General features: G+C 44.3%; 2 protein-coding genes across 3 annotated transcripts in view; one reads left to right on the top strand and one right to left on the bottom strand.

The window, feature by feature from the left end:
* The window catches only part of TMED8 (transmembrane p24 trafficking protein family member 8), a 71768-nt gene extending 66191 nt beyond the window's left edge, over positions 1 to 5577 (bottom strand). Inside the window, exon 1 of one of the 2 annotated variants that reach the window (XM_069637998.1) lies at positions 5384 to 5577. In XM_069637998.1, coding sequence (XP_069494099.1) covers positions 5384 to 5531 — 148 coding nt within the window. In that variant the 5' untranslated portion in view covers positions 5532 to 5577. The remainder of the gene's footprint in view (positions 1 to 5383) is intronic. The other variant, XM_069637999.1, reaches the window with a different exon arrangement.
* Positions 5578 to 6073: 496 nt separating this feature from the next.
* Positions 6074 to 22471, top strand: part of SAMD15 (sterile alpha motif domain containing 15) — a 37656-nt gene continuing 21258 nt past the window's right edge. Inside the window, exon 1 of the mRNA XM_069637996.1 lies at positions 6074 to 6221. Coding sequence (XP_069494097.1) covers positions 6129 to 6221 — 93 coding nt within the window. The 5' untranslated portion in view covers positions 6074 to 6128. The remainder of the gene's footprint in view (positions 6222 to 22471) is intronic.

Here is a 22471-nt window from a genome sequence, read left to right as displayed (position 1 = left end):
TAAGTGGTGCCAACCCTCTTGTACAATGGCCAATGTCCCCATTTTAAGACTTACCACCCATGGTGCAGACAGAAAGGATTGCATTTCATTTCTTGTAACACACACTACATTCTTCGGTTCTTCCAGGATGGTTTCTACTTGAATCTATGATAAGGACATTCATTTCTAGCCCTGGAGTGCCTGGTTAGATTGACACCAACTGTTAGTAGCTACATTTGGCTTCCGGGGCCATCTTGCACCATACAACCATACCTATGTGACATTAACTTTCTATATTTGGAAATGTCTATAGAGAATCATTCGATACATCTAGAAGGCATTCAAAGCATCATGGATTGTATAAAATGGACATAACGTTCAGGTTTGCATCTCACATAAACGTTTGATTTGCGGCACGCTAAATACTAGCTCCAGGTTCACTAGGTGTAGCTCCTGTCTACTATGTGATGCACAAAACCCTGGAGCTAGTTTTAGCTCCCGCTCAGGAAATATTAATTTTTACCCCAGCCTTTATATCTGAAGGAATTGCGGAGCGCCCTTTGGAGCCCATTGTCTATCGAGTTTACATTTTTGACCATCCCAAACATTATTTTGGTTGCCATCAACTGTATAATGCACACTGGAAAATTGGGATCCCTTCCTGTTTATGCAACTTTACCATAGAATGTTTACCCAAGGCTGTTATCCTTGGGTGTGATATTTGCTTCCATCCCCAGCCAGATCGGGTGTCACTTCATCACTCACAGGAGATTCCCATTCCCTTCTTTCCAGTCGTATCCTGTACAAAACAGAATGTTGAACCTCCACTACTACTCCCAAGCTTGTGAGAAAAAAAATGAGTTTGTGAACAAAGGTTGCAGAACAGAAGCGTCCTCCCCTCCCCCATGTTCAACTGTAATGAAGAGCTAACAGTGGCGTATTCGGCACACACACACACACAATTAACCTCTCAGGAGAATTCAAGCGAACAGCTGTGCAACAACCTACAGAAAGGAAATGATGTGAGAGTGATTAGACATCATAAAACCATACATTTTGCATTTCCACGAAGCCATCAAATCATCAAGCAGCAAAATGCGGTCAAAGTAAACAGACTACATCCAGTATTAGGTCATTCTGTTTATTTCAAGTTAGTCATTAAAAAATGGATATAATATAAACAATTGCACATGTTCTACAACATATGCTTGGCACATAAAACATACATAACGGCATATGATGTCATCTGCACAAGTCCTGGAGTCCATTAATGTATTTGAAAGGAAAATAATAGATTTTTTAAAAATGTTTTATCAACTACAAAACAGTCTCAAACAGAACACCAACATACTCGCACCTCAAGTTGCAAAACTATGAAAACGTTGAGTCGAAGCTGGCCCATAAAGAGAGGGCTTGTAAGGAGTATTTCTCCTGCCATGCTGCGACCATCTAGAACTCAATTCCGGCAGAGGCTCGAGATGCCCCCCCACACCCAACCATCTTCCAGCTCAGCAAAACACCAAAAACGTGGCTCTTTCAACAATGTCTTCCAGACAAATACAAATTCCTCTCTCCCTCCACCAACAGTACTGTGATGCTGTATAAATGCAAATCCTCTGCTGGCACCCTCCTGTTGTAAAGTGCTCTGCTGATCTAGAGCTAGGTTCAAGCTATAAGTAATAAAAATCAATAAAGCCAATAAACCATCAAACTTTTAAAGATAAAAATACTGTAGGAGGTCAGAAAACCCATCCACATATTGTAAACCACCAATTGAATCTTTTGTTTGTTGCCTTTGGGGATTCTTTGTCCACAGGAAAAAGGCAGCTCATCTACTCGTGGTATCCAAAATTATAAGCAGTCATACATTGTTAACTTAAATCCTGGAAGATTGGGCACAAGAGAAGAGCTGAACGTTGTCCTATCAGGCAACCAAACACACATCACCTTTTTTTTTCATTGCCACCTCAACGAGACACTTTTAAAGACTTGATTTAACCGATTATTGGTTTAGGTGGGCATGATTGGTCTGCACAAGCTTGGCAAGAGTATATCACTAAAATATTTAACTATTTCTGACTGGAGCGTAAATTGCCACACAAATCCAGAGTGGCGATGATCAGCAAATGATGAAATTGGACCAACCTCAACGAATCGAAGGCAATCAAGCAGGCAGAGAGCAACTTTTGGTCAAAATGGAGAAGTAATCCGAATTTTTAAGCTCGAAAGTCTGCCATCGGACCACAGGCTACCAGAAGAATAAACATCACTGCTATCTGGAGGGCAATAAACTGAATTGCTGGATGCTCATTCTGCGTCAACAGATGGTGCATGGGATTAACATAGCAAACAGGTAGGCTTTTTGTGACTCAGTCAGCAACTGTTTTCAGATATAAGTCATCAATTACTCACAAAACGGTTATCACTGACGTTCTATTTGAAATTGTTGCTGAAGTATTCATGCGACCAGATCTCAATTTGCTTGGAGAACTAACAAAACACTAGGATCATGAGTAAGCATTTCAAGTTACTAGCCACTTGCCAGGCATAAAAAGTAATTTGCCCCCTCAACTCTCTAAATGCACACTGTGGGCCATTTCTTCCTCACCATTCTTACGCCACGCCTGGATGACACACAATCTCAAACTAACCTCAACCAAAACAGAAAATGATCCCCCCCCCAAAAGGATAACGCAACAGACCCACAACTGAACTGGCCACCAGACATGGTACCGGTTCTGATGTGATAAAAACCTGAAAATACTCATGGACAACGGACTCTCACTGGAACCAGAAGTCAACGGAATAGCAAAGAAATGCTTATACCTCCTACGACTAATTAGAGGGATCCTCCCCGACCTCTCGTTTCCACACAAAGCCCTTTCAATCATCTCCTTAGTATTATCAAGAATCGACTATGTGAACAGCCTCTACATTGGAATGCCAGAACGTCTCACTAAAAAACTCCAACACATCCAAAATACTGCAGCAAGGATACTCCTGGGACTAAATAGAAGAGACCACGTCACACCAGCCCTGAGAAGCCTACACTGGCTGTTAACGAGAGAAGAGGATCCAATAATGGGAACCCTCCTACACTGGCTCCCAGTAATAAAAAAAAAATAAAAAACGCATTAACTTGAAATCTCTCTGCATCGGTCACAAAATGCACGGACAAGGAGACTAATTCATCCAAGCCAAAATCAACCGCAACCAACCAGGTAGAAACCTAAGATCAAGCAACGAATTCCAAATCGAAACACTACGAATAAAGGAAATTCAGAGGAACCGCATATCTAATGGCCGATCTAAGAACCTCAATCCCGAAGAGAATAAGGACAGAAGATCCTCTTACGTTCAAAAATTGACTGAAAATCGGGCTATTCAACTCACCAAATCTACAATAAAACGGGCACCCCCACAATCTCACTGTGGATCCCAAACAATGAAGGGAGCATCTTCCCTCACTAACCTACCCCACCCACTTTCTTACAGATCTGTGTGAGCACCTGGAGATCAGGCAAACGGTAGCGGTGCACAGTAAAAATCAACATAACATAATCACGTACCAATGCCGAGTGTAAGTTTTGAGGCCTGCGAGGAGCATTAAAAAAAGTTAATGATTTGAGGCGACAGAAACTGGCTAAGGATCCTGCCAAGCTACTAACAAAAGGTGGATGGTAGGAACCTTTCAAATTCTTTGTCAGGAGTAATTGTTCTATTTCTAAAGTACAGTCAATAGTAGTACTGGGCACAAGGATGTCCTTTGCTGCAGACTCTCTGCCGACACATGCATGACACGCCATGCTTTTAGATCAGACGCCGTGGAGTGGATGCACCATGAACCAATCGCCACACCCGAGAAAAAGCTTTAAATATGATATTACGTAAGTATCTCTAGTAGGAGATATTTATGATATGATATATGGCATTTATAACACACCTATAGACAAGTGTTTAGAATCCGACATGTGTTACCATAATCTCAGCTTCGTTATGGGTGTGTTTCATCTCTTTGGTCCAAGGTCAACCTTGTCTATCGCTATTTCTCTTACATCACTATGGCTTCTACTAGCTTTCAATCCATGCAATCAAACAACTGGAGTTATTAAATTGACTAGGATGGAACCAAAACAATCTTTTTATGGGACGCTCTTGTTTTGTATGTCATGGCGCCGGCTAAACACCAATAGCCCATCCGTGACAATGTTGTGTTACTGGGAGTTAAACTGCGCATTGGTGCCATTTGCATGACCTGCAGGTGCTCTGGCACATGTTATGTTACTGGAAGTAATAGTGCGTGCCACTAATTTGCATGGTCTCCAGGTGCTCTGGTGCACGCAAGAAGAAGTAAAGCTCTGTTTATAAGAAGACGACAATCTCCAACATATTTATATCTTGGGAGATGTCAATGGTCCAGCATGCACTCAGTGACAGGGGCTTTACTACCACCTTGATTCCTAGTTGAACCCACTAGCAAATATCTTCCTCACTATCTGATGAATTAACTCAATAGTCGGTCTATTGGTTACATTAGTCTGACAATGACAGATGTCACTATTCCCAAACACAATATTAATGATTGTCACTAGGCTGAGTGAACCCTGCTAGGGTGCCAGTGTGCACACAGTCACATCTCTGCAACAGAAACCGCAGCGCACTCTTACAGGTCAGTGGGGAGAAGGTAGTATACTAATTGACCTCGGGAGAATTGACCTAATTTAGAAGGTCAATTAGGACATATATGCGGGGAAACCCCCTGCAGCCCCCCAGCCAATCCAAAAACCCCTGCAACCCACCCATCCAATCCCCTTATATTATTTATAATCCAAAACCAACCCATATATAAAATAATATAAAGGTCAATTGTGCAGAAGGTCAATTAGGATCACTATAATTAGGTCAATTGTGCAAAAGGACAATAGTAAAAGGGTCAATTTGGGTAATACCGGGGAGAAGGCTGTGTTTTGAAACGCTCAGACTTATGCGCGGGGGAAGCAAGACTGAAAGTTGATTGCCAGTGGTTATGACTAACTCAAAACCTTCCAGTTCAGTAATTATCAGGTTTGGGGTAGCAGGCCCTGATTTTGATAAGGGGTTCAGTCACTACCTGGGTCCGAGACTGTGCACAGAGTGGACACCCTGGACTTAATATGTTGGGGGGGGGGGGGGGGGGTCTGCAGTGATACAGTCTCAGGCTGACCTGGGGTGGGACCCCCTGAAACTCTTCCACTTATATTTGGGGGGGTGTGTCTGAGCCTGCGCAAGGGGCAGGAGGCCACCCACCACCCTGATAGGTGGGAAATAGGGGGAAACATTCAACCCTTCAGAATAAAGTATGGGCCTCACTTATCCAACAAACACCACTCCCACTGGCAAGGTGGGGGCGTCCCCTCCTCCCTACCTGTAGAAGGCCGCGCCTGCCGCCCCACCACACCGGCCGCTTCGGGTACCGGCTCCAGCCCTTGCGTTTTCTCGGGCCCCCAAACGCCGCTTCCGCCTTGTAGGAGCACCCGGGGACCCACTCCGGCAGCTGTCAATGTCTGCGACATCTGCACGGGACCCACTTCGGCAATCTCCGGGGACCCACGGAAAGAGTCGAAGAGAGGAGCCGGGAGTTCGTGATTTTCCGGAGGCCCCGGACGCGAGGCACAGGGATAGTTCGGGAATTTCCGTAAAGGCGTGACATAATTCGCGGCCATCTTGAAACGGCGGCATGTCATTAGACCATGAAGTCCCCTGTTCTGTTGTTATGACAATAAAAGCGCACCCGAAGGCACATCTTACGATCCAAAAGATACAGGAACTAAAGTAGCTCAGAAGCCACATGCAAACTATTAAGGCATTGCATTCTTAGTTTGCAGACCTGTACCTAAAACAAGAAAACACATGTTTTTAAATACATTGCTGTAGACTGAAGAGACAGACTGGCTGAAGGTGCCCCAAGAGTCGTGGCCCATTTGGCAGCTGTGTTCCTTCTTTGACTCAAGCATATCCCTGTGTAAACCTCGTACTTGGCCGCACCACCTGCTCACAGGCATACACTTCAAGATGGCCGCCTCCGCTGCTGCCTGTGTGAGCCTGGACCTGCGGAGACACCCACGTCGAAACCCGAACGCTGTTGCCATGACACCAAATGATGCCGAGACATGGAGGTCGACTGCCGGGCCCCCGAGTGTCTGCGCTGGAGCTCTGAAGATGTGGCTGACTGGGTCGCGAGCTGCGGCTTCCCCCAGTATCAGGTAAAGAGAATGGCGAGCAAGCTCGTGCCAGCAGAGACAGGAACCACATCAGGTGCGAGTAGATCACTTGTGATGTGGTATAGTTGTAAACTTGCTCAGAACCCAGAATCTCAACTAAGCGGCAGACCCCTGCCCTAATATACTTTTTTGGTAACATTAGTGGCAGATGGCATTTAACACATAAAAAAAAGAAAACTGCAGAATCATTACAGATGCAGGGAACTAATCTATTAGAGCTCTGTTCAGGCGCTCTGGGGCAAAATCCATGCAAACCTCCATATGTGCATATGGATTGCACCAACAGAAGTGATGTCACAGAAAATGACATTTCAAGGAGTATCATCAGTCATTGATACTTAGAGGCACTGTGGAAGTGACTTTAGAATAAGTTGCCATAAGTAAGCCAAGTGGCCATCCTTTCCCCTCACTCTCTGGCCGACCTCCCTTGGCCCTCCTCCTAACCCCACCTGCGAGGCTAAGAACCTTGGGGTCATCTTTGACTCCTCTCTTGCCTTCTCCGCCCACATCTCTGATGTCTCTAAAAAGTCAAACTTCCTACTGCACCTCCTCAGAGGTACTCTGCCTTTCCTCTCCTTCCCCCAGAAGCTCATGGTATCCCAAGCTCTGGTTCTCTCTAGCTTGGACTATTGTAAGAGCCTCTTTCTAAATCTACCTGCCTCTACTCTCTGCCCTCTGCAACTGATCCAGAACAGGACTGCAAGACTTGTCCTTGGCCTCAAGCCCTGGGATCGTATCTCTCCAGCTCTGAAATCTCTCCACTGGCTCCCAGTAGATGCAAGGATTACATTCAAAACCCTCTGCATTGTCCACAAGGCTTTCTGGGGCCCGGGTCCAAAATACCTTCAGCTATCCCTCCGCAAATACCTCCCCTGTCGAGCTCTTCGCTCCTCTACCTCCAACAAGCTCAGGGTCAGTCGTTTTTCTAAGAAACAAGCTGGAGGTAGATCTCTGTCTTTGGGTGGGGCCTCCCTCTGGAACAGCCTCCCTGCCACTCTAAAACTTGAGGAGAACCATCTCCGGTTCCGGAAACAACTCAAGACCTTCCTCTTTTCTTCTGCCTTCGCTCCTGCTCTCCCCTGCTGATCTGTTCTCTCTTGGCACCATGCACCTGGCCACTCTCTGTCCTTTGGGCCCAGGTACCTGCTCATCCTGCCACCCTCCCGCACTGCCTCCGCGCCACCCCTTGCACTGGGGTCTGTATCTGTACCCATATAGCCCCCCCTTTTTCTTCCTGCACTTATCAGACCTACCCTGTCTGCTGCCTTAAACCTAGCACTTGCAAATTGCTGGCTGCATTACCACTGTTTGTTGCCTTTATTATTTATTTATTATTTATCTGTTTCTCCTCTGCTTCGCACTTTCCACCTCTCCCCCTTCCATGCACTTTTCCCCTCCCCCCTCTCCCATGCACTTGCGCGTTCTCAATGTCACTGGGCCTAGTAAGATCGCTGTTTTGTTCTCCCCTGTTCCCCCCCTTGCCTTGTCGCGCTCTGAAACACTTGTGTACGAGCGCGATAGAAATAAAATAAATAAATAAATAAAATATCAATCAATCAAATAACTTTGTGGTGCAAAATACCTAAATTGCACTATAGTTATAAATGGAGCAACCCTATAGTCAGGCTTTTTAAAATAACAGCATGACATATTAACATAAGCTCTGAAGTGAACGACTTACAGAGCTGCAGATAAGACCAGATCATGAAATTATCTGCCCAGGATCACACGCTTTGGTGAAATGGTGAAACCGGGATGTGGACAATTTAAGCAACTGAGTACAGAATCACAAATGTAGTTGCTATAGATATTTATTAAGGTTTCCCTTTGCATTTCATGTGCTTCAGATAATACTTAATTTATAGCAATACCTTTTTAAGCAAAACACATTACATAATAAACTATCCTTTCATAATTAACTTTACACTATATCCATCATCATAGAAAAAGATTGAGCAATAAAAGGATGGCTTTAATTTTATTCTCCCCATCCCATCCTGCATGCAAGGTCACAATAGCACCATGCAGATTAATGTGAACCTAACAAATCCCCTTGGGTTAAGCGATAGTCATTATTTCATAAAGCCTGCAGCTTTATGCACCCTTTTCACTGCTAATCACTCAATCCAATGCACATTTCTAAGGGACAAAAGTCCCTGCTAATAATCCCCCCCTTCCTCCCATCAATGCCTAACGGCTGAAATTCTAATGCTCTGTGTACACAGAGCAACGTGTCAGAGCCCCTCTGCTACCCAGAGCTCCTTGGGGCATTGTCCTGGCAGCGGGACACCTTTCCCGTTGGGCACCCTCATTGAGGTGCTGAACAAGGGAAGTGTCCCACTGACAAAAGTCCCGCTCAGGCTCTCAAAAGAGCCTGTGCGGGGGCAGCTTGCCACCCTTACCCACCGCTCAGTACACCACTGTGCCCAACACCTCTGTCGCACGACAAAACCCCTCCTCAATATCAATAAATTATTTTTTATACAAATTCAGCTGGTTTAATTACATTGTAATTTAAGTACTTTAAAGGCGAAATCTAATGTGAAAACACAGCGGCTGCTGCCCAGCTAAATGACTCTTCTGTCACCTGCTCTTAGGGAAGGCCTTGCCTGAATGCAATTTCAAACTGTCGGTACTAGCACACTGCAGTGTGACAAGCCTGCCGGGGTCTGAGGGCCCACTGGCCCTTTGTTGCAGGAGTTCTGTTCATACCACCTCACTTGTATTTTGCAAGGGGCAATACTAAACTAACCATATGAATTCTAATAGAAGGTTATCCTTCCAAGGTGGACACTCTGTTACACTTCTATTTTACTCTTTCAAAATACCTCTATGAGAGTGGGAAAGGGGGTAGATGGCACCAATGAGTGTTCCTGTCCGCTTTGCATTAATTTACAGAGCATTTCAGAAATATAACAGTGATCAGCGATCTCTCTATTTGATAAACAAGTCTGTATTAAAGGGGTTGTATGTGTGCATCTCTAAATACATAACAAGCACATGGCGTTGTGCTCACATCACTGTTCACAACACTCCCCCTTACGTTTGTAACCATGAACCATATATACTCATTCGGACAGCTTACGTTTTTGGATGTGAGTATAAAAGTGCTGCCACTCAAATGGGGTACAAGGGCTCTTTTGCTTCTTGTTTCTGGAGAATAGAGAGTTATAACTTCAGACAGAAAAGGGTACCCTACAAGAGACATCCAATAAACAATGCACAGAAAGGATATACAAAACGGATTGTACCCCTTACAAACTTTAGCCTGACCAGTAAAAAGCTGATGAAGCGTGTTAAACAAAACTGGCTTCTAATGTATGTTAAAGGGTCCACAGTTCCTCTGCCACTACCTCCTCGCCATTACACAGACCCCAGTGGTTATTTCTGCAAGAAAGAGCAGTCCCAGGCTTTATCCAACAGAGCTGGCATTAGCATCTCTTATTAGTGCTGGCCTGCAGCTAGTGGGACTGTGTAGAAAGGGTGTCTGGCCTAGAGGATGTACAATTTGAGGCAACTCATTTGATTGCTTTATGTGATTTAGTGTGGGCACAGTATGGCATAATCTTCAGAGCCACATACACAAAACGTTCCAGTCTTCTATTGTATGGACATGGGACACATCAGACAAAAACAGGCATATGTGCTGTTACTTAGAGTGTGAAATCAAAAAGAAGATATCGAGGCTGAGTACCCCAAAAGGAAATACACCAAACACGGGTTACAAAGAAAGATACAAAGATCTTTATTCTATACTGAACAGTTTCAAAGGACAAAACAACAGATAGCTATCGGCCCTCAGTACAACACAGCGAACTCCAGCTCGGTTCGGTGTGCTCAGTGAGTGGGGCTGTACATTAGAATAGTCGTGCGTTTTATGCAGTCCAAAACATGATGTTCAGCCCACCTACAAGTTAATACAAGTTAATACATCACGGATCTAGGGTTCGTGCCGAGTTCATGCATTTATACATTTAGGGTTTACCTTTAATACATTCATCAACAGGTCACAATGGCGACAGTATGTCTTAGGATTCCTCGTTAAGCCTTCTCATACATTTCTGTACAATATAGTTAAACAAGTGTTCACATTTCAGTATTTGAATATATTGTGTTCAACATGTGCTTGCGGATTAGCTTCGTTGACACAGGTAATCCTCTACACACAGGTCAGTGAAGGACAAGGTCTCAGTTCATGACCCTAACATGTGGCCTGCAGGCAGGTTACATATTAGCTTATACAAGAGGTCAAGACGGCCATATTACATTCGGAATGACACTGTCCACCATCTTAGAACACAGGGTGACTTTAGAGAGTGAATCTAAAATGGCGGATAGATCTAAAATGGCGGCTTACTCAGATCTAAGGTCAAGACCTTGCAACGCGGATTTCTTCGTAAGTGGCTTGTAAGCAGCTTGGCGTAGGTCAATATACATATAGTATAGGAGGCACGATATGATTTCCAGTTCGACAAACCCTCCTTTTGTCCTATGCCAAGCTCTAAACTACTTCTGGTCACTTTACAAACAACTCCACGTCTCAACGTCTATACACCCTGAATCACTGTCAGAAATATCTATTGCCATTAGATCGGTTATCAGAATCTCTTTCAACACATACTCTTTGGAGTTCTTATCTGGAGCATATATCTTGTGTCCTAATGTACCTATCGCCTGTGCGCAACATCCCCCTAGCATCGAACATATACTAGGTAGACACTGTATACAGCAACAAAGGAACAACAGAATTCCCAAAATGATCAGCAAGACCGAAAGCACCTTGCAACCCCAAGATCACAAGAAGTCCCAGAACCAAGCGCTAAGATCCAAGTTTCCTTCGGGAACATGCACTTCTGAACTAAGGACGTGCAGATTCTGTATTGCTTTGAAAATAGTTGGGGAGGAATCTGGCACGAAAACACAGAAAGCGTACCCCACTAATTTACACACTCCACCATGTTCAGCCAGAATGACATCTAATGCCATCCGGTTCTGAAGTGCTACTAACCTTATTGCTTTCTGTTCTAACGTCATATTATAGAGTATGTCTGTGGTCTGGTTGATGGTTCTCTCCAGTACTCTCGCTAGTCTCCTGATGTCTTCAGAGTTCGCTATTTGTCCCCAGAATGGCACAAAGGATTTTGCTATGTCTCCCAGAACTTGTGCTGGAGTGTCCCCATTCTCGTCCCGTCGTGGACGAGCCTTTGAAACCTCTACAGTACTGGCTATGAACACCCCCGGTAAAAAGATCCCTAAATAACAAGTTCCCTGCCAATCCCTGGGTAACCATGGAAATGCTACATTACCGCAAAGTAGACAGGTTCGCCTACATACAAAGGTCTGTCTTCCCCAGTCAAATTTGCAACGTTGGCGCAACCTTTAAAATTTCCCATTGACTGAGTGCCATTCCCTTGTATGCAGAAAGAAACTGAATCTGGGCTATGGTTAACAGTGTAAGAAGGAGGTGTGGCATCCTTATTGCCTATAGGAGCCATCTTGAAAGAAATCAAAGATTGAAAAGGACAAGACAGTCTATCAGAAGGCCTAATAGAAGCTACGTTAAGCTTGCTCCTATTCGCGAAAAGTGAGCATCCCAGGGACGTAAGAACACGTTCCTCAAAACTATTCAAATTAGTACTGTCAAAGTTCCCCGAGATGCTATTGTTCCATTGGCCAAAGAACAGTGCTCTAAGAGAAGCATAACAAGCAGTTGTCAAAGGTAAAGGATGAATATACCAACCTAGCGCCTTATCCCCGTGTTGCGGTAAATGCGAACACTCCCAACAGTTGTACTTATTAAAAATGGCATGTGTAGCATTCATGATGAGTAATAATGTATTATTGTAGTATCTCTGTCTGTGCTGAGAGTCTATAGGAAATAAAGTATGCAGATGCACAAAAGGAGTAGAAACAGTAGGTACAGTTTCAGTCGGTAACACATTTTCTAACGGATGTACTTCTTCTAGGTACCAAAAGCCTAAAACAATGACTATTATAAAACCAATTATCATTATGAAAAGACAGCAGTACATTCTCGGGGCCCAAATAGTTTGTCCATTCTCACTGCTGGTCACATGTTCATTTATCAGTCCTTTACGAGCGGTAGCGGTTGCAGGCATTGCAGTCTTCAACCGGAAAACCGCCAGTGTTTTTGGCTGGCGACCTCCCGGCCGTGCGACTTCTTAGTCCTTCCACAACCCTAGCCAACAGAATCCCCTTTTTCAAACAATTACTTGGGCAAAAAGCAAGCCCTTAATGATTTTTCCTCCTTCTTCGAATGCACAGCCGAACCGTGGCGTAAGTCTATTTCCTTGGATGCAAATTGTACCTCGTTGTCCCTGGTACTGATTGATCCAAGAACAATGTGTCGTCACTTCCCGTTGGAAGCGATGTATCAAGAGCAAGTGAAGGTGCAAGATCCGGAACAACAGCTTCCGGAAACAAAACTTTTGGAGAGTTTGGAGACAAAATGGATGATTCCCCAGGCCTCGCGGGCTCAGAGAGAGACTCTGATGCACTTTTGTTGCTGTTTACTGCTTCGGGATCGTTGGTTGCAGTATTGGTGAGCAGTTCTGTTTCTTCTGTATCGTATGGCACCGGCTGTGGAATCCTCTTGACATGCGTCGCGTGGATCCAGTTTTTCCTGCCTGCGACCCGCACCGCAGTTTGTGTGACCAGCAGGACCTGGAATGGGCTCCGCCACCGAGGTGCCAGGCAAGAGGATCGCTCAAATGCCTTCGTCAAAACCTAGTCACAGGGCCGAATGCTATGACCTGGGCCCTCATATCGTACAGGTAAAGCCTCTTGCACCTGGTGATAAATCAAATACAGGTTTTTAGTCAACTGGCTACAATAGTCTGAAAGAAGTACATTTTCAACATTTCTCAAAGACCGACATTTTTGGAAGGTTCCAGATATTAGAAGGTCTCCCCATTACCACCTCAAATGGAGAGAGCCCAGTCTTAGTTTGAGGGGTTGTACGCATCGCTAGGAACACGATCGGTAAGGCGTCCGGCATTTTAGTTTGGTGCCGGCACACGTCTTAGCGAGCTTTTTCTTAATGATGCCGTTGTGTCTTTCTACTAATCCGGCACTCTGAGCGTGTCTGGCCGAATGGAACCGTTTGTCGATCTGTAGTGCCACACATATCTGCAGAATTACAGCAGCGACAAAGTGTGGACCGTTGTCCAACCAGAAGACTCTTGGTAGGGCGAACCTAGGAAAATATTCCTTTAACATAGTTTTTGCAGTAGTCATGGCTGTAGCGTCTTTAAGAGGAAAAGCCTCAACCCATTTGTTAAAAGCACAAATGACAACTAACACATATTTCAAGTTATTACACCGTTCCATTTCGATAAAATCAAAGTGTATGACCTCAAAGGGGACAGAAGGTGGACCGAAACTTCCCTGGGAGTTGATGTTCCCTTTCCCACATTGTGCTGTAAACAGATCATATAGTCCTGAACACATCGCTCAGCTGTTTTAGAGATTTTGTCATTTGCCCAAACTTTCTCCAACATTTTTGTAAGCTTTCGGGCACATATGTGGGTAGGGCCATGAGCCATGACGACCATCATCATTATGTATGCGTCAGGAAGTAACCATTTCCTTTCAACTATGTCCACCCAACACCCATCATCATCGAGTTTCCCCAAGCTTTCAGCCCATTTCTTGGACTCCTCTAATGTGGCATCAGCTTGGATGTCTCTTACAGAGTCAACACCCTCATCCATTACATAGGCATTTACAGTCTCCCTTGAAATGTATACGTTTGCAGAGAAATCAGTGGCAGTCTGTTTAGCTATCTGATCAGCGAAAGCGTTCCCCTTTCCTATATCATCTACAATCTTTTGATGTGCTGCACATTTTACAACAGCTAACTGAGTGGGGAGTGCAAGCGCTGAGAGCAGTTGTACTATTAGGGAGCCATGCTGGATCTTTGTACCATGTGAAGTTAAGAACCCTCTTTCTGACCAAAGTCTACCAAAGTTGTGAACCACCCCAAAGGCATACTGACTGTCAGTGTATATGTTCACTGTAAGCCCTTTGGACAATTCACAAGCTCGGGTCAATGCTATAATCTCTGCGGCCTGCGCAGAGTTATGCGTGATTCTCTTGGATTCCACGACCGTGCTTAATGTGGTGATTGCATAAGCAGCTGTGGATGTACCATCCGGAAGTTTGAAGCAGGAGCCATCGCAAAACAGCTCCCCTTCTGGATTGTTCAAAGGAGTGTCTTTTAGATCAATTCTATCCTTTGTCTCTTGTTCGGTAGTGTACAGGTAATCATGTGACTCTTCGTCACTGCAAGCAGTACCTTTCGGGAAAGGTAAGAGTTCAGCCGGATCAAGAACACAACACCTCTTAATTTGTATGTGAGGAGCAAACAAGATCAATTCATAGCTCGTCAACCGTGCAGAAGTGAGGTGTTGCGTTTGAGTTCTGTTCAATAGAACATCTACAGAGTGAGGCACCATCAGGGTTAGAGGATGGCCTAGGACCATTCCCTCGCTCTGTTTTACAGATGCAGCAGCGACAGCTCGCAAACATCTTGGGAAAGTGCATGCTACAGGATCAAGGGCGGAAGAAAAGTAACCGCATGGCCTATTCTTCCCTCCATGTTCCTGCGTTAACACAGCCAAAGCACATCCATCACATTCATACACAAACAACACAAAGGCCTCTTCATAGTTTGGTGTGCCCAAAACCGGTGCCGAGCACAATGCAGTCTTGAGCAAATCAAATGCTTGCTGGTGCTCCATGTTCCACGGCAATGGCGAAGAAATGCCCTTCTTCGTCAGAGCCAACATCGGCTTAATCACTAGTGTGAAATTGGGGATCCACTGCCTACATTAAGAAGCCATACCTATCAAGGCTCTGACTTCCTTCTGTGTATTTGGGACAGACTTGCTAGGAATGAGTTTTATCCATTCAGGTGTCAATCTTCTTCCCTCCTTTGACAGGAGATAGCCTAAATAGGCGACCTCCTGACAACAATATTGAAAATTTTCAAGCAAAGCTTTGTGTCCATGTTTAGCCAAGTGTATAAGTAATACCACAGTGCCCTCCTTACAAGTGCTCTCTGAGTCAGCAGCTAAAAGCAAGTCATCAACGTATTGAAGCAGCGTACAAGTGGAGGACAATTCAAGGATATCAAGCTGTTCTCTCAAAGCCCTACTATAGATGCTAGGACTTTCCGTGTAACCTTGCGGTGCATGGGTAAAGGTGAACAAGCGTCCCCCTAAGGTGAACGCGAACAGGTATGTACTGTCCTTGTGTATAGGGATACTAAAGAAAGCATTCTTCAGATCCACAACACTAAAGTAAATAGCTGAAGCCGGGATCATTGTCAATATTGCTGTTACATCAGGCGCAATTGGAAATTGTGGAGCGACGATCTTATTGATGGCACGTAGATCAATTATGAAACGAAATGGAATTGCATTATTGCCTTTTTTGTACACGAGCAAAATCCGACTATTGCACAAACTACCTGCAATTTCCTCAATCACCCCTCGATGCACAAAATCGGGGATGATGCATTTCAAAGCTTGCTCGCCCTCGACTGAGATCTTATACTGTGGAATGCGTGACAGCTTAATTCCATGTTTCAAGACTACTTTAAAAGGCTCGATCTGCAAAACCCCGACATCATTGTCGTCAATTGCCCATAAACACTTTGGTACATCAATGAATTCTGGCATCAAAGGTCTAGTCAAGAATTGAGAGACAGAAAATTGCTGTGGTGAAATCGTCAAACGTACTCCATCAGAAGAACAATGAATTACTGCATTTAATAACTTCAACAGATTCAACCCCAGCAAATTCTCTCCACAATTCAAAGTCAAAAGGAATGGACAGTGGTCCGTAAACTGACCCAAAGAGATAGGCACCGGCAAAGAAACCGGACAAACAACTGGTGTGCCACTGGTGTGCCAGAAAACCCTACAGAAACATTGTTTTGCCCTGACAGTGGAATGTTTGGAACCCGAGAATGATCAATGGAACACTTTTGTGCCCCTTTATCTATCAAGAATAGATGTTTCCTATTTCCCACTATCATTTCAACGTAGGGGCCTTTCTGATTAACAGGAATAGGCGTCGGTTCCAAACCCTGCTTCGGGCAATCCTAACGAAACAGAATATCGTCAAAAGGAAGTTCTTGAGAGAGGTAAGCGGCAGAAGGATGATCGTATATGTTTCTAGTATCCACACTCTGAGCCTGATTATCCTGTGAAAAAGGTTGCTGTGGATCCTGTGCAAACTGACCTCTGCTAGGGCCCCCTACCCCCGTGCGACCTTTGGATCGTCTACCCATATTTCCAAATGTGTTATTTGACCTTTGTCGAAGGACCAGGCATTGTGCACGCCAATGACCTTCTTGCCTACAATAGGCACACTGGTTAATGTTTACAGGACCCAAGGGCACATTTCCTTGTGGAACATACTGATCTCTAAACTGCAAATTACCCCCTCTTGGGCCTCTAACAATTTGTTGTAATAATACTTTTGTCTTCAAATCACCTTTTCTCTTTTTGACTCTTTCCTTTTCATTATTGACACGATTTCCATAGTACTGAGCCATGTGCAATACTTCTGACTGAGACTTTGCTTGCCAAGCGCTCTCAGAAGACATCATTTACCTGTTCGAACCTATTAAAGAACTCGGTAGCACCCTCAGACTTCCCTTGGACACAGGCCGTAACCTTGTCCCAAATAATTCTCTTTTCGGGAATTCTGGTTTTCAATTTCGCAATGGTTCTATCAGGTAAAGTTAGTATCACCTGAGGCGGTCTCTCGCCAGCTGGCCTTTCTCCATCGAGTCTAATTATGTTAGCCCATGTATCTCCTAACCTTGCTACATCATCTATAGTCCTAACCTGTTTCCACAAATCTACAGGCAGGAGTACAGGAAATAACAGATCAATATCACTTAAGGTAAATACTGAGGATTGCAAAACAGACTCTATTTCTTTATAGAACCCTGTCGGATTTTTCCTAATATCGGGAATAGATTGTCTAATAGTGTTCACTTCCTGTCTTGAGAACGGGACATGAACAAACTGCGACACATAATGTGCGGGAATGTCTCGAGCAGGTGTACCTGCTGCAGCATCAGCGAGAATCTCAACTTTTGGGACAAATGTCGGAGGAACCTCTCTCATAGGCAACTGAGAAGTAGGCAACTCCGAACGCTTACTAAGCAACAGAGCCAAATCGAGCACTAAAGCAGTCGAAGAAGTGTCAAGTGAAAAAGCTCTCTTATAAATACTTAATAACTCTGTGGGACAACAAATCTTTCTCTTTACACATTCATCCTGCAGGTACTCTACCATTACCTGTATCACTTTCCTCTGCATTTCTGGCGTATACTGACTATAAGTGTATATACTTCAACTGGAGTTATCGACGTTTCTGAGATCCATCTAATCGCATCTTTCGTGCAAATTCGTGTTTCCTCAGATATCGATTTACGACAAGGAAGGAACCGTTTCTGTACATACATACTATCCTCGTCATCATCCTCATTCTGTAACCTTTCCAACTACTTTCTATACTCAAATACCCTCTCAACATGCTCTTGTACTTTCTCCACAGTGTCTCTAGAAAGTGCTAAGGTGTTCAGATCCCTCAACCCTTGTGGGAGATTTGTATTGTTTAATCTGTCCCACATTACGCATAAGTGAATCCCTAATCCTTCAACAAAAAAAATGTTCTCCGGAAAATTGTCCATATTAGAAAGTGTGGCAAAAACATTATCTTGATCATCTCTCTCCATACAATGCTTAGCCCACGCAATCAAGTTACGTTTCTTCTCTGGAGGTACAGTACTGCGAGTGACAACCCTCGATCCCGCTCCCTGATCTACTACAAGTGGTGCAAGACCACTTGGAAGAGGAAGAGCAGGCAAGTTCAACGGAGGTACTATTACTGGCGCAATAGGAAGAGATGGAGGAGCAGGTGGAGGAGTAGCAACAAAAGGAGGAACAACGACTGGAGGAAGAGGAACAGTAGGAGGAGCAGCAACTACAGGCGGGGCAGGAGGAGCAGGAATAACAACAGGAAGAGGCAAAGCAGCAGGAAGAGGAACATACGGAGGTGGCGTAGTGGCACCAGGCCTTCGTTCATTTAACAATTTGTCGATAAGTTCAATCGGAAACATGAAAGTCTTTAGAAGGATAGATTTTCTGAATGCCAAGTGAGAAAGCCCTATCCATATTCCTAGCTGACTCAGACTGTTTATCTTGGTCATATAACAACGCTTTTTCAGCGTTCATCTTATGACGGCGCGTATGTTTTTCCCAACGCTTAAGCTGCTGTAAAGATTCTTTTTTCCAATTCTGTAACACATCAAATGCTGCAGGTCTAGCCTTTTTCTTTAATAAAATTGACTCTAAATACTCAATACGAGGGATTTCAAAACTACCATTGATCAGCCACTGAAGTTTGGAAGCCTGTCTAGTTTGTCTGTGCCAAATATCATTAAACACTATACTACCAATGCCATGCTTACAGTACATAGTACAAGCCGGGGACCCCTCCTGTGGTGCCGGACAGCTAAATTCCAAAGATTGTCCATCGCTGCGGAATAACGCCCTGAAGCAGGTAGACAATTTCAAAGGGAATATCAGAATACTGGTGTTACCTGGTCAATAATTGTATTTGCAGATACAATGCGCCAAAACAAATTATCAGGCTACTTAAGAATCGGGTCACGACTCACCTGATCAATCCTATGGAGGTCCGATCGGATTCCAAAGTTCTTTTCTAACAAATTTTACCTTGTGTTTGGTGATTTCGGAAAATCTGCCCGCCTCGATAAGTGGACCCTCGTCAAGATGCCGACTCGGACCGCAAGCTCACCGTCCAAGAATCGGGCCGTGCAGCGCTGTTGAGGTGTCGCGTCTCTTTCAGAAAGGGGCTCCTTTTTGTCACACCGTCCGATTCCGGTCCGATAGCGTGCATCAACCTTCAACAAGCTGGCATCAATCTTGAGGGTCCCTGTTCGGGCGCCATCTGTGAAATCAAAAAGAAGATATCGAGGCTGAGTACCCCAAAAGGAAATGCACCAAACGCGGGTTACAAAGAAAGACAAAAAGATCTTTATTCTATACTGAACAGTTTCAAAGGACAAAACAACAGATATCTATCAGCCCTCAGTACAACACAGCAAACTCCAGCTCGGTTCGGTGTGCTCAGTGAGTGGGGCTGTACATTAGAATAGTCGTGCCTTTTATGCAGTCCAAAACATGATGTTCAGCCCACCTACAAGTTAATACAAGTTAATATATCACGGATCTAGGGTTCGTGCCGAGTTCATGCATCTATACATTTAGGGTTTACCTTTAATACATTCATCAACAAGTCACAATGGCGACAGTATGTTTTAGGATTCCTCGTTAAGCCTTCTGATACATTTCTGTACAATATAGTTAAACAAGTGTTCACATTTCAGTATTTTAATATATTGTGTTCAACATGTGCTTGCGGATTAGCTTCGTTGACACAGGTAATCCTCTACACACAGGTCAGTGAAAGACAAGGTCTCAGTACATGACCCTAACATATGGCCTGCAGGCAGGTTACATATTAGCTTTTACACAGAGGTCAAGACGGCCATGTTACATTCGGAATGACACTGTCCACCATCTTAGAACACAGGGTGACTTTAGAGAGAGAATCTAAAACGGCGGATAGACCTAAAATGGCGGCTTACTCAGATCTAAGGTCAAGACCTTGCAACGCGGATTTCTTCGTAAGTGGCTTCTAAGCAGCTTGGCGTAGGCCAATATACATATATTCATACAGTATAGGAGACATGATATGATTTCCCGTTCAACAAGAGAACCGCATAGACACCATTACCCAACAGGGTGGTGACTTGTGCAGCGCACAAATCATTGCTGCAAACATATCACTGCATTGATTTGCCATGGACTACTGTCTGCATGGTGGCACACAACGAACCCTGCTTTCCTAATCAAGGTGCCAAGTCACACTGAGAAGCCATCTGGTGTGTGCTAGGCAGCGGTTGGCTGGTTAAGAAAATTAAAATACCTTTGATGCGAGCTGATGTACTTAGTCCATGTCCCAAAGCAACCACTAGAATACTTCAGCAAGAAAATGACAGTTAACCTTCCCAGGCATGCACCATATATAACAAAAACGAAATATACAAAAACATTGTTTTGGTGTGTCAAAAAGACATGAAAACAAAGAACATAGTTTAAAACTTTTTCTGTGTGGCACATTTATTTTTGGAAGAATGCATAGCTTTGGTCAGCTTACTAATGTATTGTGCTTCCCTTCAGAATACAAATGCCCATGTTCAGTGCTTAACACTGAAATGTTAAACACATACTGTGTAAAAACAATGGCTTGTTAAATGGGCCATCACTTATAAAATGCCACCACTTTAAAGGCATTCAACACAAAGGGTGAGGGTGCAGGAGGTGTGTCCCCAGAGCAGTACGGAATATTAATTCCTAAAGGAATGCATATTCCGTATTGCTCTGGAGACACTTTCTCTCAGCGGCAAGCCTGCCTATGGCAAGCTCATAGGCAGGTGTCTGGGTGGGTCCCATCCTGCACCATGCACCCCCCAACCTCCTTGAGCGAATTAGCTCTGCTCCCCGGGCACCCACCCGCCCCAGGAATCAGGTCTGCCTGTGCCCCACAACCATTTGAAGAATTACTAAATTCATTAGCAAACTGAGCTATCTTATTGTGACAGGAACCAGCAGGCAACACGCCGATCTCTGCAGCAGGCACCTGCTATGTGGGTATCTCACCAGCTTTTACCCACAGTGGCAGTCGTAAAGTTTTGGTATGGCTTGAGGGCTAGTGTTCGACAGCTTTGTATTCAGTGCTTTATAGAATCACTGGAGTAGTGAGATGAAATCTCATTTCTGATGTCCATTTGTGATAACCTCTCTTGAGGCTGTTGCTAAGAGCTGTTGTTAGTCTCTATAATAGCACTTATTCTACCAACCTGTAAAGGATGACAGGCTGACATGTGAACCTCAGGGAAAGGGATTTGTGCGTTTTGCAAACCTAACATATATTGCACTCTTGATGCCAAACAAAAAACAGAACTGGAGGCCAGGGGGTGCTTAAGGTGTGGTAGCTGATAGGGTTAAGTCATAGGTGACTATTTAGTCTGCTTCGAAAGAGAGATAATAGTCCAGTCGTGATTTTAAATTCTGCTTTCCCAGTCATTTAGTTCTGGGTTTATAGTGGGGAAATTCAGTACTACGCACAAGACACAGTTAAAAGTAGGCCTGGACATGTGTATCCCGATGGGCATTGTGACGAATCCAAGGATAGTCCCTTTTTATGGGAAAACAAACACTACTTCATTGGTTAAAATACGACATGACCAAAAGGGTTTTTACCACTTCCCCTATTCTTAACACTCATGTGCCACATCAACCAATAGATTTATGTAAAATAACACCATTAACAGGTATATATAACACTGACACGAGGAGGCCCCCTGATGCAAGGAAGACACTACAGAACTGTTTTGAACACTCTAGTCTTTCTTCATTCAATGAAACCAATCTGTGAATAAAAACTGAAGAAGGACGTAGCTCAAGAAGAAGTAGTTGGAGTCGAAGTAGCAGTGGCACTAGCTTGCAGAATGGGGAGCGATGTGAGAGCGATTACACCAGAGAGAAAGCCCAAAAGACTTTCGCGGACTCGTCATCACTAAAGGAAACAGAAGACTGGAGGAAGAACCCAAAAGCTCTTCACTTGGAGAAACGCCTCGAGTGGCGATGCCGCCGATCTGAGGCAAGTCACCAGAGCCTCAGAAACTTCAAAGTCTTGGGAGCCCGCGCTAGATGGCTGCAGAGGAAAATTGGGGGAAGCGTGCCAACGGAAGCTGGTTGAGTGGAGACACCGACAGCCAAACATCAAAGTCTTGCTGTTTCAGACATCCCCAAACCACCCAGCAATAATGCAGAGAGCTTAATACTACTGGGTAGCGCAAAGATCTCAATGGGGGAGGATTTCTCAAGACAATGAGAACCACAGTTAAATAGGTGGGCAAAAATCAGTTTCAAAGGAGGAATTTGGGGGTCCAATGTTCACCAATAATACTGCTTTTCCTCATCACAGTTTTGGGAATTAAATAAGTAGAACTTCGCAGGTGAGTAAACCAAGTCTACTGTAAAGTAGAAACTAACTGAAAGAAGCTAGGTAGACACCCTAAGCTTAAGAGTGAGAGA

Source organism: Ambystoma mexicanum, chromosome 14, assembly GCF_040938575.1.
Source record: "Ambystoma mexicanum isolate Mex_15411 chromosome 14, UKY_AmexF1_1, whole genome shotgun sequence".
Classification (NCBI taxonomy): Eukaryota; Metazoa; Chordata; class Amphibia; order Caudata; family Ambystomatidae; genus Ambystoma; species Ambystoma mexicanum.
Note: the sequence above shows the minus strand (reverse complement) of the source record. Positions and strands in the feature narration are given on the sequence as shown.